General features: G+C 40.1%; 1 protein-coding gene across 1 annotated transcript in view; it reads right to left on the bottom strand.

Moving 5' to 3' along the window:
* Positions 1-13361, bottom strand: part of GRXCR1 (glutaredoxin and cysteine rich domain containing 1) — a 116227-nt gene extending 102866 nt beyond the window's left edge. Inside the window, exon 1 of the mRNA XM_061164786.1 lies at positions 12960-13361. Coding sequence (XP_061020769.1) covers positions 12960-13361 — 402 coding nt within the window. The remainder of the gene's footprint in view (positions 1-12959) is intronic.
* Positions 13362-20911: the final 7550 nt, after the last annotated feature.

The raw sequence follows: 20911 nt of genomic DNA, 5'->3' as shown, positions 1-20911 counted from the left end.
AAATCAAAGGTCAAAATATTTGGGGACAAATGTTTTTTCATTGCTCTTTCATCAAATTGGGATGTTGTCAGCTTATATCATGTAAAATAAATTAATATCTGACTTCCAAATTTGCTATATGGATTGAAGAAACAGTATTATAAGAAAGATGTGTGTGTGTGTGTGTGTGTGTGTGTGTGTGTGTGTGTGTGTGTGTGTGTGCTCAGTCATTTCCCCATGGACTTTGCAACCCCATGGACTGTAACCTGCTAGGCTCCTCTGTCCATGGAATTCTCCAGGCAAGAATACTGGAGTGGGTTGTCATTTCCTACTCCAGGGGATCTTCCCCACCCAGGGATTGAACCCATGTCTCTTGAGTCTCCTGCATTCACAGGCAGATTCCTTCTCACTGCTCCACCTGGGAAGCCCATAAGAAAGGTACCTAAGTTAATTTCTGTGTGTGTGCAGGCATTCAAAAAAGGATTGCTGTCATTGTTAATACCAATAGAATTTGCTTAAATAATTTTTTCAAAGCTTGTTTATGACTAGTGGAATCTGGAAAGCAGCAGCAGCAAGCTAAGAGGCTTGCTGAGAGAGCTCTGCCCTGCTCTGCATGCGGAGAGCTGCTCTCTCATTGTTCTCCTCAGATAGGAAGTGAGTCCCCCTCCCTGCCTATGGATGAGGGGATGCTTCCAAGGCAGGCGTGGAGGAGGATGCTGTGGGAAGCTTCCCTGTGACTCTGTAGTCACTGTGTTATGTATTTTATTTTGTTTCTGATTTAATGAAGGCAAGCAGGAGGGAAAAAATAAAGCCATATGCACTGTTTAGGAGAAATTCATTTCTGTTTCAGGTGGCTCAGCTTAGGGCAAGTGTGGCTGGCATGCACCTTTTTAAAATTACACCATCAGGCCCTACTCTAGATACAATAGGTAAGTAATATACTTAGATGTTTATGGCTATGAGTTAATAATAAGCTGTTTACCAGCCCCTCATGTCATTTGATGTTTGATGGCATCACTGACACAATGGACATAAACTTGGGCAATCTTTGGGAGTGGTGAGGGAAAGGGAGGCCTCGCGTGTTGCAGTCCGTGGGGTCACAAAGAGCTGGACATGCCTGGACCAACAACAACATGTCATTTGAGGTTTCTGAAGTTCTAGTAATAGAATAAAGAAAGCCATCTGGTAAAAAGGTTCAAGACATTTTTTTTAAAGGTAAAAAGCAACAAGAAAAAGGTCTAGGCCTGAGAAAACAGGTATGGCAGTCAGAAATCAAAAGGAATAGAATATGAAAAAACATTAAGAAATGAACTTGAAAAGACAGGAAAAAACAAGGACAGGTAAAAATAATGTACACAGATTATACTATAAGATCACTATTAAAATGCTTCTGTATGGTCCGATGTGAGTCAAGTTGTATAAAGTAAAAATTAAGTCATATCACAGTTCTGGATGGAATCGGATGGCTGGATGGCATCACTGACTCAATGGATATGAGCTTGGGCAAACTCCAGGAGATGGCGAAGGACAGAGGGGCCTGCATGCTGCGTTCATGGGGTCACAAAGAGTCCAGCACCGCTGAGAGACTGCACAACAACAGTCAGAGGTCTTGGGTACTGGTGTGGCAGGCACAGCTGCTTGCTTACCCAACAGCGGTTTCGAACCCCAGGCTCCATGCTGTCCTCTGCCACAGGGGAAAGCCATAACTCACATTCCCAGGCTTCTATTACAGCAAGGGGCTGCTGCTAAGCCGCTTCAGCCGTGTCCGACTCCGTGCAACCCCATAGACGGCAGCTCACCAGGCTCCCCCGTCCCTGGGATTCTCCAGGCAAGAACACTGGAGTGGGTTGCCATTTCCTTCTCCAATGCATGAAAGTGGAAAGTGAAGTCACTCAGTCGTGTCCAACTCCCCGCGACCCCATGGACTGCAGCCCACCAGGCTCCTCCATCCCTGGGATTCTCCAGGCACGAGCACTGGAGTGGGGTGCCATTGCCTTCTCCGATCATAGCAAGCAGTAGCCATAAAACTCTACTCCGGACATTAACTGTAAGAGAACGCTTCTGAGAAATTTCTAGGGTTCTGTTTTCTTTTCGAATAGAAGAGGCAAACCTACAAAGGAGATCCCTTCCTGTTTTTGACTCTGGTCTGGTGGCCATCTTGGATCCACGAGGCATTTCACAAACAAGCCAAGGATGATAGAGCAGAAAGCAGGAACTGGGTCATTCACCCCCTTATCCAGCCACCAAACAACCTCAGCAACAGCCTTCTCTGAACATCTCCTGAACGGGTAAAAATGAACGTCTGTACTTTAAGCCATCTCCAGCAGTCGACTCTGTAGCTTATAGCAAAGTAAATCCCATATAAATACAAGTAATCCCTTGGCTTAGGGTTGAAAGGTATAACAAGTCAATCCAGGCTATTACTAAAGAAGAGACGGGAGTTATCTCTACCCAGAAGGAGCAAGCCAGGCTTGCAGGATGACAGGCGCCGTGGAGGAATGCTCGGACACAAGGCTCGTTGGGGGCTGGCTGAGCTCACAGGTTCGGAGCCAAACTGACAAACGTGACCTAGCAGCCACAGGAGGTTAAAACTAGAGAAAGAAAGACACGGGCCCATGCAGGGGCCAGAGCCAGGACAGGACCTGGAACAGAGGAACTGGCCTCGGGAAAACAGGTTTGTGTAGCAGAGGCTAAGCCAAGTCCAGGGCCAGCAGCTGAGTTTTTTCCCACGGAGAAGGGAGTGCAGCCAGTAAAGCCTGTTGTACCATGACGTCTTTTCAGGAAGTCCCGCGCAAGCCCTAGTTTCAAAAGATGTCATATGAGGAGAAGAGCATCTCTGAAGACTTACAGAGTTGGGTCAGAATTCCGGCCTCTGTCTGTGTGTAAACTCCACAGTACTCACCATGTTTGACAGGGACTATGAGTTTATCTTCCTCATGAGAAGGAATTTAGTTCCTCTGAGGATAGAAATCATGCTTTATTCATTATTGTGCCCTCACTGCCTAGCAGGGTACTTAGTTAGCGATGATTGATTCAGTTTGTTTGAGGGATGAATAATAGAAATAACAGTTTTATTCACCATGCACAATGTGCCAAAGTGAAAGCGAAGTCGCTCAGTCGTGTCTGACTCTTTGCGACCCCATGCACTGTAGCCTACCAGGCTCTTCAGTCCATGGAATTTTCCAGGCAAGAGTACTGGAGTGGGTTGCCATTTCCTTCTCCACGGGATCTTCCCGACCCAGGGATTGAACCCGGGTCTCCCGCATTGCAGGCAGACACTTTACCATCTGAGCCACCAGGGAAGCCGTACAATGTGCCAGGCCTTGTGTAAAATGCTAACACTCAGTAGTTCATTTATTTCATGGGAAATAGTTGCTATCATTATCCCCACTTAACCGAGGAGGAAACTGGAGTTTACAAAAGTTAAGTAAATTTCCCTAGGATACTCACCTCGGAGTTTCAGACACTGCATCAGAAACCAGGCCGTCTCCCTCCAGAGAATAATACTCTCGCCCATTAACGGAGGGAGAGAGAGCACAAAAATCATTTAAGACACTCGCAGGGAATTAGGATGTTTGTTTCTTCTTTCTCAGAAAGGAAATTGGGGCTTTGCTTCTTAGAAACACTTGGTTCTTTTCTCACTCTTGGGAATAATTGATAGAGCTGCTTTTAAGAGCCCAGACATAGAATGAAGGCATAGAAGACGGCAAACCCAAATGTGCAAACAAACACTTCAAGCCTCTGCATGTGCTGCATCTATTACCGTTCCACTGTCCAATAAGTGTCCAAGACTACAGTCAAAGGCCGCAGAAGTGCAGTCCTGTCTTCAGGTGGCCGTGGCAAAACCATGTCAGTGTATCACAGGGAAAAGGGAGAAAAAACAGCCAATAATTTAATCGACCACAAAACCTCAGTTTTCTCATAGATAAAATAAGCTTACTACACCTACCAGCTGTGGTATATAGACTAACAGCCACTCCTAAGGGGCCATGCCCTAATCCCCACAACCTGTGAATACGTTACCTTAAATGGCAAAAGAGATTTTGCAGAAGTGATTGTGTTAAGGATCTCAAGGTAGAAGGATTGGCCTGGATTATACAGGAAGGCTCAGTATAATCATAAATGTCTTTATAAAAGAAAAAAGGAGGCAGAAGAACTAGAAGAAGAGATTAACAGTGGAAGCTGAGGTCACAGTGATGCAAGACCGTGGCCAAGGAATGCGCAGCCTCCAGAAGCTGTAAAAGGCAGGAACAGAAAGATCACAGTCCAGTTAAAACCTTCACTTTACCCCTGAGACATTTCAGACCTCTGATCTACAGAACTGTAAAGTAATAAATTTGTGTTATTTTAAGCCACTAAGTCTGTGGCATGTTGTTTCAACAGCGTAAGAAACTAATACATGAAGTGAGTCATTATCCTGAGTCACTGCCCAGGAAAGTCCTGAATATTCATACTGCAGGCTTCATTTTTCACATACCCAGCATGATTAATCTGGATGCCAAAGGCCTTGCTTTCATTTCAGGGGGGAATCGTGAGTCCTGTGTCATTGAAAAGAGGAGTGTTTACTTGGGACAGTTTGGAAGGAATTCCGCAGAATCTCAGGCCGTGAGAGGGCATCACTTCCATTAGACGCTCTGCAAGCCATATGCTGGTAGCTGTCCACAGGAGATGCTCAGGAAACAGCCGTGAGGTGGCATGTGAAGCCGGATCTGCAGCAAGGCCAGCGAACAGTCAAGGAGAGCTGCTCTGCTAGCCCTGGAGGCTTCTAGAGCCCCCGCAGGCAGGGTTGTCCACAGCTTCTCCATGCTGACCCAGTTCCAATCCATGAAGCCCAGAACCCCAACCTCTAGACCCACCGACCTCCTCTAAGGCCAAAGCCCATCACCTCTCTTCCCTTCCTAAGATGACCTTCATTCAGTCTCCACTGGTCTGGGACTCTAACTTCTCCTCATTCTCTTTCTGCTGACCTGTTAGAGCATAATTCCCCAGCGCCTCCTCTTCTAACACAGACTATCTCTTGCAAATCAATACTTTGGTTTTCACTACTCTTTCCAACTGTGGACTAGCCAAGCTTTCAGAGTTTTCATATAATAAAGGTGTTTAATTCTATAGCATTACTTACATAAAAGATACATAATGGGGGAACTTAACTCTTTCATGGCCTAATTTTGTTGTTTATAGATCAATAAAATAAGGAATTCTTCTCTAATTTGGTCTATTAACTGTGGGGGAGATTACATGAACAAAATATAAATATTGGGTTGGCCAAAAAGTTCATTTGGGTTTTTCCATAGCATCTTATGGGAAAAAAATTTAATGAAATTTTAGGTTAACCTAATACATCTACTTCTTTCTTTCTAATGAAAGGTTCTAAGACACAAATAAATTGTCAGCAGTTAGGTGAGATAATGAATTATTAGAAAAATAAAACTAAGCAAAGGGATCCAAATTCTTAGTTGAATGGATTTGTGTATGTAAATAAAATGTCCTTAACCAAAAAAATTTGTATATTTTATTCTGTGTATCATCTTGAAAATTCATTCCAAGCAATAACAATTTTTTGAGGGATTCATATAATCGTATAGTATGTCAATTTATAGACTATTAAATGTTCATATTGCTTTTATACAATCCAAAGCACTGGTTTGATGAGAAAATATCAGAAACTCTGCAAGCATGAATATGCCACTCAGAGGATGTTTGTCTAATCCTACTGTTATACTGCTTTTATAAAGTTTTGAAACACCAGGTGTTAATTCTCTGATTATGTGGTAACCATGGGCTGCCAGTAAGAGTTCATCAAAGCATCTCAAGTCACCTTGTGGAACCTGCTGGTTTGCCCAGGGTGTTGTTCTAAAGTCAGAATTGAAATAGCTTCATGGGATCGTCAAACAATTAATCTTCAAAGAATTAAAACCAAGCTCCTACAAATTTAAATTCATGATGGTACAAGGATTCTGATAAATAGGAAAATGAACCATTCCAATTTAGATATTTATTGCACTAAGGAGACAAGATTTTAAGATTCACAGGACTTGGATAAGTGAGTGCTAAAGGGCAGAGTAACTATTCCTGACTGTTGGGGACTTATAAGGTCAAAATAAGTATCTTTAATTATATAGATTACCCTTCTGTTTTTATATCTAGATCAGAATGAAATTAAAAAGAAAGCAAGAGTAACTGAAGAAAAGAATGTAATATAATGACAGTCTAACAAGAAAAAAGACTAAAGCTAAGAAAAATATAAGCATAGGCCAATGAAGAATGGGGGCATGGCTATGATAGGCCAATAAGCAAAGAGAGGGGGTGAATCCTCTGTAGATGGGAAACAGTGTCAGTGTTGTATCTGAATTCTTCCAGGAATCACTTTACACAACCATTCATAATACACTGTTCAATCTTCCATGGAGGCAGAAATTAGGTTTTATTCCTCGTCTTATCTAGCAGAGTCCCTGCTCCATATTAGATATGCAGTCAACAGCTATTAAATAAAGGATTGAATGAATATTAAAGATAACTCATATCAATTAAAGATAACTCACATCAATTAGAGAATTGATGGGAGCAAGCCACTAATACTTCACCATGCAAACTCTATTCCTATCCAATATAAGAAATCTCCAAAAACAAAGAGAAGGAAATAACCACTAAGAGTATGTCACTAAATTCATTAACTCAAAGAAAGAATATTTATTGAGGTCCTAATTAGTATCACGGTATAAATAGTGTTATAAAGAGTACCAAAGGGATGGCACATGGAAAGTGGTCACGTACTCTACAGTTTACACTTCTTTAATTGTAGACAATAATATATCAGTAGCTGGTGACTCAACAGTAAAGAATCCACTGGAGACACTGATTTGATCCTTGGATTGGGAAGATCCCATGGAGAAGGAAATGGCAACCCACTCCAGTATTCTTGCCTCGGAAATCCCATGGACAAGGGAATCCAGCAGGCTAGAGTCCATGGGGTCGCAAAAGAATCAGACGTGACTTAGTGACTAAACGACAACAATACCAACTTATATTTTGGTGCTTTTTTTCCTGCTTCTTTGATGATGTCACCTAATTTCTTAATGTAGCTTCCTACACCACTTGAAATTGTATCAAAAATCCTAGAATTTCTTGCCTACTGATAGCTAAGAAGGCAATATTTACATTAGTAGATGCTTGTTTTGATAAACTATTGCATTGCATAAGAATTTCCCCAGATAAATATGATTTTAAATCCCACAATTTAATGTTTCATATACAGAAATGAAGCTCAAACTGTACTTAGTTGATTAATAATGATACTACCTTATAGAGTTGCTATGAAGAACAAATATGCCAATGCACATAAATAATGAGAACAGTGTCTGGCATTCAGGAAGTACTTAATCAACCTTTACCATTATCATTGTTTTTCCAGAATGGTCCAAATAAACCATTGGGACTTAACAGCCATCAAGAGTGTCCTTCCTTTTTTCTGGAGTATTATTTTATTATCAAACCTAGATTCAGTGAACCAGAGATGGATAAGAAGTGTGTCCAGAAACTTCTGCCAATACAGATAAATAGCTGTATGCTAAGGTCAGTGAGCAAAGCTGAGCAGCTGTTTCCTTGTGTGAACCAAGCCATTCCCCTGCGGTCTCAACTTCTCCAATCTCATGACAATTCAATCAAATGATGATATAGAGTTACAATTTAAAACTGAATAGAAGCTATTTAGCTGCAGAAAAACCTCCCTAGGTGAAGATTGAAAGTTCAATGGATGATAAATTTAAAAATCTTCTAACCAATTGTTGAAATTTCAAAAGACCAGATGATATCATAACATGATATTCTTGTATATCTTCATATTTGTTATTACAACATTTCAAAAGGCAAAGTGAGGAATTTTTATATAGAGTGTTATACTTTTAAAAATGAACAAATCCGAAACAGTGAAAGGCAGTATTCTAGTTTTGGGTCAAATAACTGATTTCTCTGATATCCAGCTATTTAAAAAACAGACACCATCATAATAAAAATATCCTCCTTATTTCACAAAATTTTGAGTATAATTAAGCAAAATAATGTTTGTAAAATCCTTTGCATAATTGTTCTGCTAGTGAATTATTATTTTTATTTTATTTGTCTTGAAATATTAGAATGCTCATAAATACAAGCTCACAAGCTAGAGATATGCATATACATACACAGACGGAGGTTATATGTCTAATTTGAGTTCTTTGAAAAGAGCCACCAAATTATAGTGTGTGCTGTAATTACTTTATTTTTTGCATCTATTTTTCTCTAATACAGAAATGTGAAATTTGTAGAAAGAGAGGGAACTAAAATTATGGAAATTGTTTAGGCAATTCTAACAGAGTATGCTTACAAAGTTTGAAGATAAGATCAAGAAAAGATTACCGTCTGAAATGTCATTTTATAAGAATAAATTAGAAAATATTAATGACCTTAATTATCTGCCTCATTGACCACTGTAAGAGCCTTTGGAAATGATGTTGCTGCTGAGAGAAAAGTGTATCTCATATTTAATTATGCAAACTGGGTGGAGAGCTTGAGCAATACAGTTGTGTAATTTGTCTCGCATGAGATAACAATGAATAATTTTTTAAACAAAAAATAAATTTTCTAAAATTTTCAAATAATGAGGAAAAGTATTATCTAGATAGAAATATCCTTACAGCAGAATTTCTTAAAGAGAACTAAAAAGAACACCTATACTGCTGAGATTTCTAGACCTGTTTCTAAACCAACTAGAGATGGATAAATTAGGATACCAATAGGAAACATGTCTATAAGTATACCTTTATTTATCTCTGACTCAGTAAAGACCCTCCTGATGATCTAACCTGATCAGAGTGAAAAATCATAAATCAATACATATCTTCTTATTTCCTCATTAAACATTGAAGTCATACAGAACACTAAGAAATATTTTTCATTAAAATTTCCTTTTACATTTTGGTTCATAATTCTTGAACTTTACTGCATGCAAAGTGAAGTGAAAGTAGCTCAGTCGTGTCTGACTCTTTGCAATCCCGTGGACTGTAGCCCACCAGGCTCCTCTCCGTGGAATTCTCCAGACAAGAATACTGGAGTGGGTTGCCATTCCCTTCTCCAGGTTCCCATATGTAAGAACAACATAAACAGCTTCTGATGCGTGCCTGTCTCCAGGACATGACTATATTCTAGGCTTTCAGATTTCCAAATCGGCCTCTCTTAGGCATTACATCCTGTGATCTCTGGGAGAGATGAAGAAGTCGGGCATCTGAAAAGTCATAATTTGGACCAGCACCAGGCCCTTGAGTGATTCACCAACAAACCACAATCTACAAGGGCCAATGGATAATCCAGGTGACCTTTTCTCTCTGGGTCCATCACCACCCTTAAAAACCTTGATTCATTCTGCACACCTTCAATAACCCAGAATTCTATAGGGAAATTATTTGACAAATGAAATAAAAATTTGTTCTAATATCCTTTTCATAGACAACTTCCTATTAATTAATAAGTGCTGCTCAGAAGTATAAATGTTTGGAGCAAAAACGATTTCAAGGCTATCCTCTGCAGCTGAAAATTTTGCAAGTCACTTACCAGTGTTTTATGAGACAGTGATAACATAATGGAAAACTAATAGAGAGAAAGCAAAGTGATTTGCTTTTTCAAAGATGTTATTTATGGTTAGGGTTTCCTCTCAAGTTTCAGGTTGAGTGCTTTAAGATTTTATAACTTATTATCTTAAATGAAGAGTAGGAAGAACGACCTGGTCGTTTCTTCCAGCACAGTTCCTTTCTTCAAAATTGGCTGTGCATTGGAAACTTAACCAATATCCAAGATAGGACTCCTGACTCCTAGGTTTTCCTCCCTGAGAGAAACTGCTGCATTACTGTTCCATCTGGTTAACTTGCTGCTTACTTCCGGAGGGATTTGGAAAATATACAGAGATCCCGGAAGAGGCACTTCTGGCCGCTATACCGACCTATGAGTGTAATTGAATGGTAACTTCTGCTTTTACCTTCTGGGGCTTCTCTGATACTGCACGTGGGATGCCTGTGGACAGGACCGACTCAGTCATCCTAAAACATATGCCGGAGACGTTTGTCATCCCTTATTGACGCACACGTCTCTTAGCAGGCGGCAGGATCCAAGTCAGCTCTCAGCATAACACTGTGTGGATGTCTGCGCTGTTCACACAGACGTGATGGGGACGGAGCCCTTCAAATCGTGCAGCCCGCAGCTCTGATATAAGGTGGGAGCTCCTTTAACATTCTGTCCTGGAGACGTGGGCGAATATCCCCACAGTGATAGTGGCGGTGATCATTATGAGGATGAAACTAGTGATAATGGCCACAACTTGTGAATATAATGCGCTGATTTCTTTACAATTATTTTTTAAAAAAAAAGAATGACCAGCTCGGAAAGAAAAAAAACTGATTAAATATCAAACTTTGAGAGACCTCTGTTAGTAACCATTATTGTCTTCTTAAAGCATGGAGTGAATAGAATGAGGTTACATTATTAGAAAATGACAGTTTTGTTGGATTTTTATCTAAAAAAATGATGAACCCAATTTTATGTTAGTGTCCATTATTTGTTTCCATATCTTACTCAAGACTCCACATTGTAGTTAACTGCGTTGAGCAACTTCGGCTGCATGCAACAAATTCTGGTAAATTCTCTTTTCATTTTTTACTCTATTACCAATATTTTCTAATTTTCCTTGTTATGGCTTCTTGGATAAAACATCATTTGAAAGTGGTCATTTAATTTCCAAGTACATGGGATTTTGTTTATAAAGTATCTTTAACATTAATTTCTCATTTTGATGCTAATTTTTCATTTAGATGCTTTCTCTGCAATTACCCTCTATACTTTTTCAGTGTAGCTTTTTTGAGGCTTTTCATGACTAAGTCAAAGATCTCTCTTGGTAAAGGTCACACTGCACTTGAAAATATGTCGGTTATCTTCAAATATTTTTTATATTGATCTCTACATAATTCCACAATGATAAGGGAACAGACTGTATGATTTCAATACCTCTAGAAATTTTTGCACCTTGTTTTATGCCCCTGGATATGTTCCAGTGTCTTCAAGTTTACAGTCCATGGGAACTTTAATAGAATTTGTATCCTACTGTTGTGTGACAACTGTATAAATCTTAATTATGTTGAATTGGTTCATAGTGCTTTTCAGGTCTACTATATCCTTCTCTTCTCTGTGTATCCATTCTATTAATTTTTGAGAGTTTGATATTGAAACTCCAAGTAAAAATCTTAATTTGTCTACTTAAAAAATAATTGTAATATGTAGTGGAACTACATATAACCTTGTTTTGTATTTTCTACGTCTCCTGTAAATGTGTTACCATGCTTTCATAATTTAAAAAAATTAAAATATAAAAAAACAAAAGAGGGTGATGGAATTATGCATAAAAATCTAAACAAATATTGTAACCTAATCTAGGACTAAAATTTTTATCTTGGAATTGCCTCTATTTTGTATTTGAGTTTATAGCATCATTAGGATAAAGCCACCAAGAGGAAAAGCTTTCCTCTTGTAGGCTTTGAAGGTTTAAGGTATTTACTCATAAAGGATAGGTTTCTTGGGAGATTTGAACAACAAATTCTAATCCAAGGACCAAAATTAGTACAGCAGTTTTGTAAATAACCCTCCAAATTATAAAGCAGGTGAAGTCATGACAAGCTAAATTAATCACAAGAATGCAAACAGTTATAAACGTAATTGTCATGGTGTCTTGTTCCACACTTTAGGAATAACAATTTCTGCTCTGGGCGAAATATACGGGGCGCTAAGATGAACCAGCCTAATGGAGAGAACGCCACACGGGGTTATTTTCAACCTAGTAAAACATGCTCACCAGTTTCTGATGTTTGGTTCTCAACCCCCACCCCTAATCTGTGAAATCTGTCATAGGTAAATTCTATAAATGAAAAAACCTTTGATCTGAAAAGCTTTTACCCTTTAGTTTCTTTTCTAAATCCTCATAATGTGACCTTTCCCAATACTTCCTTTAAATGAAAAATAAAAGTCTTTGGCTAAATTCCCCACCACTCCCATGTTCTTATTTAATGTCAAGGCACTGGAATATTCATCACGAGAGATCATTTTATTTAAATATTGCAAATAATATAAAAAGGTATTACAATGAAAAAGTTTTGGCTTGCTACTTTAATGGTAGTGATTAGGAATTCCATTCATGAAATAAAGATTCCTGTTTTTAACAGAAAATCATTTCACCAATGCTCCCAGGCAATTTCAAAAACTTGTATTAACATAAGATCATTGCCAACGGCCCCAGGATGAATAATGCATTCCTGCACTACGGTGCATAATCTATCATATTTTAAAGACTAACTTCTTACTATAAAATCTGGATCCAAACTGTATACTTACAGAAGAATAACTTTTTCAAGTACTGCTCTGGAGTTCTTCAGGCAAATTAATGGAGTAAAGTACCTTAGATGAAATCTGCAACTCACCAGGAAAGGGAGGAAGTCAAATTAGCCTTTTATCTTCATAGCATTCCAGCTAAACCCAACTCCACTCAATGTAGCACTCAATCTTTTCTAGTTTAAATGTCTATACAAGTGATGACACACGGCAAACGAGTGTACTAAGGATGATTAACCAGGAATTAATTCCTAAGCTTTGCTCAAATGCTTTGAACACTATAATCTGTCTTCTTCCCTTCCTTGGCTAAGAAACACATATTCCGTTTTAGTCATTATGTACTAGAAGACTACTTAAATGTTAGGAATTTGGCCTTGAGAAATCAATCTAGTTTGCTAAGCATTTGACCATATTTTTCATCGATGGCTGTTGAGACAATATCCTAGAGGCAGAAGTGACTCATAGAGTGTGTAAGAGTCATGAGTAAGAGAGGCTTGCTTTAAACTGGAGAACAGAGGTGTTCAGACGGTGAGTTAGTAACAAAGGCCAGGAAGGAAGGGCAGAATTCAGTGACTCACCTGTAACACTTTGGTCAGATTGTTGAACAGAGCTTGTCCAGCACTGACTTTATATTTAACACCTCTGACTGTGCCATTCTTGCTTAAAATGTTGACTCTTCTTGTCCCAAACCCCTTCTCGCTGGCCGCCCTTGCCAACGCCAGCAAGTTGTCCTGGTCATTCTCCTGCTCGTCACCCTCCGGTCCTATGTGGCCGTTCTGCTGTCCGTCAGACTCACGGAGCCCATCTATGCCACAGACACTGGCACACTCAGAATCCAGAGAGCCTGCTGGCCGTCCGTCTTCATACACCTCCCTCAGAACTCGCCCGCTGTGAGACGACGCGATCCGAAATCGGACTTTCCGGGGCCTGTCAGTTTCTGGCTTCATCTCCCGCTTCAGCATGGTCCCATCCGCCCACATAACAAACAGCTCACATAGTTCTGGGTCCCTCGCTCCTGCATTAGTCAACCTGCCACATAGCAATATCTGAGCCTAATTCTAGTGACGGCAGCATTTGCATGAAACTAACATCGCAGGGAAAGAAGTGTCCCAAGAACTTACAGTGCATCTCTGCTATGAATAATGAATGTGTCTGTGTGTGTGTGCGTGCTATGGTTACCTTTAAACTAAAACCTGCAAAGTGATCCCAGCCTTTAAATATTAAATAGCCACGGTGGTCTCTTCAGCAAGACAAGTGCGAGAAAGTAGCAAGCAATGAAACAGAAGGTAAGTACGAGGCAAAGAAATGAAAGGCTCGAACTTTGAAGCCAGTGGTGAGTGTTGAGAAGGATCTTAGCTGCAGAAATACCTCTGAAATTCAGAGTGGAAACCAGAGAGAAAATACAGAATCCAATGTGTAGGCTGGGAGGTGTCATAGGCTTCTCACAGTGCCTATTCCTTCTGTCTTTCACACTCTTAAAAAAGGGCAGTGAACATGCTACATGCTTGCATAGGGCCATCAATATCAATTCTTATTAAATCATCAGTTAGACTTCACCCACATTTATACAATGAATGTTCAATCTACACCTTCATCTCTGTGCACAAGTAGTTTTGCTGGTAGGCTGCAGTCCATGGGGTCACAAAGAGTCAGACACGACTGAGCGACTTCACTTTTCACTTTCATGCATTGGAGAAGGAAATGCATGTGTTTCTTGCCTGGAGAAATCCCAGGGACGGCGGAGCCTGATGGGCTGCCGTCTGTGGGGTCACACAGAGTTGGACACGACTGAAGCGACTTAGCAGCAGCAGCAGCTTTTCAACAGACTATAAAAATAAATAACTTTTCTTTTGTGCTTTCCCACTTCTGGGAGCAGAAAACACTCCTCTCTTTGTCAGAAGGAAAAGTTTTGGAAAGGAAATATGGAACTGCAAGGGACGAATGGAAAATCCTCCAAGTCAGCCAGATCAGCCAAGGCAATCCAGGTGATCAGCACTGATGAATGTCATATCCAAATCACCCATGCATAGAGAAGGGTCCTTCTTACACTATGCTCGGTGGATTTTCTGTCACTTTGGCAAGCACCTGAAGAAGTTCCTAAGATACAAAGACATACTGAAACTCACACCATAGTGAGCGCCCCAACCGTTCTGAACCTCCAGAGGGAGGATGCTCAGCTAGCTCTCACGGACCCTCTATTTCTCTTTCTTCCCCATCTGCTAGCTGGATGACATCAGCAGTCATGCCATATATGAGCTTGTCAGAGTCACAAGGAAATTCACAGCTATGACCACTGCATTGGACTACAAGTAAATGGAAGTATCTGCTGGTATAAGAATATGTGTGTCCTAATGTGTAATATGTCCTAGGTCATTATAACTCACACACCTGTCTTAAGCTAAAATAAAAATCAACCTGTTCTTTTCAATGGATAATCTTTGTAATTCTTTTTTTCATTCAGGCAATAAGTATCCCACAAGCATCTACTGCATACCCCCCAAGGGTAGCAGGAGACAATAGTAAATATAAAGATATACAAGATTAAGACCCATACCTTCCATTGGTTACATAATACTTAGAAAAATTAGCTATAGCTCAACACAGCATATTTTAAGATGTACAGAACCCTTCTTTTTAAAAATAACCTAATTTCTAGTCATCACCAATAAAACACACCAATGCTATTCTCAACAGTTTCCACTCTCATTGTATTTAGAATTTGTTCCCAGCTGCTCAATATGAATATAGCACTTTCTAACTATCCCACTTGCCACCTTTTCCCACTATCAGTTTATTATTCCCTGCATTATAATCAGGGCTTCCCCAGCGTCTCAGTGGTGAAGAATCCACCTGCCAAGCAGGAGATGCAGGTTTGATCCCTGGGTTGGGAGGACCCTTTGAAGAATGAAATGGCAGCCCTCTCCAGTATTCTTGCTTGGAAAATCCCATGGACAGAGGAGCCTGGCAGGCTACAGTCTATGAAATCACAAAGAGTTGGACACAGCTTAGTGACTAAACAACAACATTATCTTTGCTTTGTCGGTTTGGCCTCCACCCTTGAGCAGGAGTTTCCTTCAGATGTACTCTTACAATCATTTATTCATTTAACAATATTGAGCACCTACTAAATATCAAAGAATTGCTGGATCTATACAAGCATGATCCTTGCCTTTAGAGGTAAACAGATAACACTCAATAAGCAAATAGAGGTAGTAAAAAAAATTGTAACAAGCATTTTGCCAAAGGGGAAAGGTGGATACAATTAGAAAATATAAAAGAAGGGAGCCTACTTTAGAAGAATCATGGTAAGCCTCTCCTAATAGGAGGCAATAAAATAGGGCCTACCAAAATTAAGAGATTGATCATGAAAGACTTGAAGTGGGCAACGGTAGCTGAAGATACTTCCTCAGCTGGAATGGTAGTTGAAAAGGCCCTGAGGCAGAAAACCAGAAGTTTGTTCAAAGAACTAAAAAAAGGCCAAATGCCCAAAGAATAACTCCCATCTACAAAGCTCTTCTCAAAAGAGGGCATGACTTACAAGACCTTTCCTTCCTAAGCTAAGCCTTGATTTATGCAACCCCTCAAAACATGAACAAACATCCCATTCCCATGAAAAACCACATTACCAATACAGAAATATTACAAGTTTGACACCACTGGGTATTTATTTATTTAAAATATAAAGTTAAAAATTCCAGATCAAATATTGTATTAACCAAGGTAGAACTACTTTGGAAATTAACATTAATGATGTATTCAAAGAGAAAAGTACCCCTTGTTCAATTCCTAGTAGAAACAGTACTTGAGCAGCTAGACCTAGGCCTGGATATGCTAGCATTAGTCTTTTAATCATAATATCTAATTACTTCCTTAGTTGCAAAGAAATATTACTCATCTTGTCTCCAAATATTGCCCCATATACCATTCTGTGTGATTATTACTGAATGGTGAAAATAATTTAGAAATATTCCTAGCATTTGGAGGATAATTTTTTAATCCCTTGGATCACAGAAAATATGTGCAAAATGTCTCCGTTTGCTGCCATCTTATAGCTATCATACTCACTATTTTATTTTTCGGTCTTGCAGAAATATTGCCGGTCATTGGCAAAGTGATGGTCTTCTCTCCAGCAGCACATGTCCCTAGAGAAACCATAAATCATGACTTACTCCCAAAGTGCTGTTCTCAGAACTTCTGCTTGGATGGAAAGGACGTATCAATTTTTATTTTCTAACTACATTGGCAATTAGAGGGGCAAAAGATTTACTAACCATCAGTAAGGGCACTAGTGGTAAAGAATCCACCTGCCAATGGAGGAGACATGAGAGACTCAGGTTTGATTCCTAGATCAGGAAGATCCACTGGAGAAGGGAATGGCAACCCACTCCAGTGTTCTTGCCTGGAGAATCCCATGGACAGAGGGCCTGGCAGGCTGCAGTACCTAGGGTTCCACAGAGTTGGACATGACTGAGTGACTTAGCATACACACATGCACAACCTCAGTAAAACAGGGAGAACAAGCTACCCCTGAAATTTTCAGCTTACAGAATACTGAGATTTTCTTAACCAACATGAATTTGCAAATCAAAATTCACAGTTCAATATTCATTTGAAGTGCAGAGAACTTTTAAATCAAAAAAGAAACTGAATGCATTAAAGAAAATATTTGTTGAAAACAGGATTACTAATACATAACAAGAAAGAGCAATGATTTCTTAGTTTATAGATTAGTGGTGAAGAATGGGGGCTGCGGGTATACACAGCGCTGGGTTGAAATCTTGGCTATACCATCCCCTAAAATGACCTTGAACCTCAGTTTCTTCATTTGTCAAATAGTAGATTTTATTGCTCAGAATGTTTGGCAAGACTGACTAGAATGATGTATATACAAAGTGCTCAGAATGCTGTTCAACAGATGATAGCTATAAATTCTTATCATTTACTTAAAATAGCTAAACACACATACAGTCATCCCTAGGCATCTTGAGGAATTGGTTCCAGGACCCCCACAGATACTAAAATTTATGAATGCCCAAGCCCCTTGTTAAAATAGCACAGTATTTGCATATAATCTGCACACATCCTCCCTTATATCAACTCTTCAAATCATCTCTACATTACTTATAATACCTAATACAATGTAAATGCTTTTTAAATATTTAAACTATTTAAATAGTTGCTAGTGTATGTCAAATTTAAGTTTGTTCTTTGGAACTTTCTGGAATTTTTTCAGATATTTCCACCTGCAGTTGTTTGAAACCAAACCATGAGTGTGGAACCTTATGGATACAGAGGGCTGACTATACTGTTTGGAGGACAGGGAGAAGAATGTGGAGTCATGTGAACATAATTAACTAAAAAGGAATCAAAGCAATTTTTTTCTAGTCTGACTCTAGGTCTTCAAGGATGAACCAGTCTATCGTCACTTAGATCCTGGGAGAAGGGCTACAGTTTGCAGAACCTCATTCACTCTATACAACTCTGGACTGTTCACTATATATTAAGTGCTGTAACTGGGAGCAGGGGTTTTCAGTGCTGGCTTATACCTGTCACCATGGATCCAGAGAGGCATGGTTGGCTCAGAGTCTCAGGGCTGCTCAGCTGTAGACTCAACATGCACCCAGCACTTCTAGTATATAATTACCTAAACTCTTTAAAATTAGCATTACCACCAATGAAGGAGGACCAATAAAGAGTTCCCAGAGAAACAGCTTCCCAAAATAGACTTTTACAGTTCAATTCTCATCTTTAATTTCCCCACTGTATTTTGTAGGATGTTTCACTTATAAATAGCAATAAATAAATGAAGCAAATAAATAAATGTTTGCTGAATTAAGACTAACTAAATTAAGTTCTAACGTCAGAACAAACTGACCTCCCATTTAGGAGACACATAAATAACAGCTAACATGAGTACTTTCACCTCTTTCTTTCCTGCTCCCAGGCTACATACAAGGTGGGAATTAATATCTATTTACTTTCCAGGCAAAAGTCAAAGTTATGGTTTTTTCTATAGTCATGTATGGATGTGAAAGTTGCACCATAAAGAGACTTCGTGCTGAAGAACTGATGCTTTCAAACTGTTGTACTGGAGAAGATTCTTGAGAGTCCCTCAGACTGCAAGATCAAACCAATCAATCCTAAGGGAAAACAACTCTGAATATTCATTGGAAGGACTGATGCTAAAGTGAAGCTCCAATACTTTGGCCACTTAATGTGAACAGCTGAGTCACTGGAAATCTCTCCCTGATTCTGGGAAATATTGAAAGAAGAAGAAGGATGAGATGGTTGGATGGCATCACTGACTCAATGGACATGAGTTTGAGCAAATTCCAAGAGACAGTGAAGGACTGGGAAGCCTGGCGTGTTGCAGTCCAAGAGGTCGCAAAGAGTCAGACACAACTGAACGACTGAACAGCAACAACTTTCCAGGCAAAATACCTGAGTCATTTAATGCTCGTGGTGTCATTAAAGGCATCATCTACTCTATATTAAAAGTTGTTGAATGCTAGAGAGTAAATAGTATACTCTGCTTGTAGAATCCAGTCCCAGAAAAATCAAAGAACAATGAATCAAGTTTACTTACTTAGGTGTTGAAACTTTGACTTGGCTACCCTCAACTTATAAAATCCAAGGGATTCAAACATCCAGTTTACTTAGCACCAAGTAGCTATAAGCTCAAGTTTTATTCTCAAACATAAAACAAGGATTTTGCTATTTTCTCTTAAATAAGGAATTTCCTGTGTATTGTATAGCTAAGATACTTAAAAGAAAAGATCTTTCAAAAGATTGGAAGAAAGGTCACTTTTATGTTCTTCTTTATTCAGATTGTCAGTATATAGAATATTTATAAATATGGTAAAAAGATTTTTTAACTACTCCATTATTTCCTGAGGATATTCATGCTGTGATTCATGGGGTAGCAAAGAGTCGGGCATGACTGAACAACTGAACTGAACTGATTGGCATATGAATCTGTTATCTCTTAATTCCCAATGAAAAGGAAATCAATGAGTGAAATTAAAAATACATTTATCCTACACATGGGATGCTTCCTTCTCAATATTCTGCATAGAATGATAACAAAAGTAAATACAAAGGCCCCAGGATGGAAGAAAGGTCAGATAGGATGAATGAGTATGGCAGTCAAGAATAAATATTAATGAATAAACCATCAAAAAGACTGAACTGGGGAGAGTGGCCAAGATGGCAGAGTAGAAAGATCCTAAGCTCACCTGCTCTCCTGAGCACACCCAAACCATAATGACCTGCAGATCAACCATCAGTGAAAAAGACTGGAACCTCTCAGAAAAGTTCTTCAAGCAACTGAAGACATAAAGAAGGAACACAACAAAATGTAGGAAGGATGACATGATATAATCAAATCTCATACTCCATGGATGGGCAATGCAAAAACTGGAGAATAATTATATTGCAGAGGTTCTGCCACAGGTGTGAGAGTTCTGAGCCCCACAAAAGTCTCCCCATCTGGGGGGTCTGGCACCAGGAAGATTAGTGCCCAGAACATTTGGCTTTAAAGCCCAGCAGGGCCTAACTGCAGGAGCCCCAGGGAACTGGAAGAAATAGACACTTCACTCTTAAAGGGCACACACAAAATCTCATGTGTACCATGAAAGTGAAAGTCACCTCAGTCTTGTCTGACTCTTTGCGACCCCATCAACTACAGTCCATAGAATTCTCCAGGCCAGAATACTGGAGTGGGTAGCTGTTCCTTCTAGGGGCTCTCCCCAACTCAGGGACTGAACCCAGGTCTCCCACAATGTAGACGAATTCTTTACCAGCTGAGCCATCAGGGAAGCCCTCCAGGGCAAAAGGAGCAGTTTGGTTTGATGCTGGGCCAGACCTCCTTCCTGGTTTTGGAGAGTCTCCTGGAGGCAGGGTAGGATGAGGATGAGGCTCACCCTAGGGATAGAGACACTGGTAGGAGAAATATTGGGGAACATTCAAATACTTCCATGAACAATGCTGCTGGGGGCCGCCATCTTGGTCAAGACTTGGCCTCATCCAACGATTGATAGATGCGGTGCTGGGATGCCTCAGGCCAAAAAACTAACATGGGGGGTACAATCCCAACCACCAGTATACAAGCTGCTTTAAAAACTTCCTGAGTCCATAGCCACCTCTGGACATGCCCCTACCCATCAGAGGGCCAAGACCCATTACCACCCACCCCTGGGCAGACATGGCCCTTCCCAGCAGTAAGACTGCGCTAGGTTCCAGACGAGCTTCACCCACCAGGGGGCAGACACCAGAAGGAGGAAAACTACAGTCCTGCAGCCTGGGGACTGAGCCGACCAACAGCAAGCCAGACCCTATCCTGGGACCAGCTGGGCCCCTCCCACCTACTAACAGGCCAAAATCACCCTCAGGACACCCTGGGCCCCATTCCTGTGTCAGGAACTCCCTTCCATTAATGATCTGAAATGAGCTCTGAGATCCCAGGGACCCGCGATCAGACTTCAGGAACCAGCTGCGACCGCCACTAACCCCAGGATCTGGCTTCACATGC

The sequence above is a fragment of the Dama dama genome, chromosome 17, assembly GCF_033118175.1.
Source record: "Dama dama isolate Ldn47 chromosome 17, ASM3311817v1, whole genome shotgun sequence".
NCBI lineage: Eukaryota > Metazoa > Chordata > Mammalia > Artiodactyla > Cervidae > Dama > Dama dama.
Note: the sequence above shows the minus strand (reverse complement) of the source record. Positions and strands in the feature narration are given on the sequence as shown.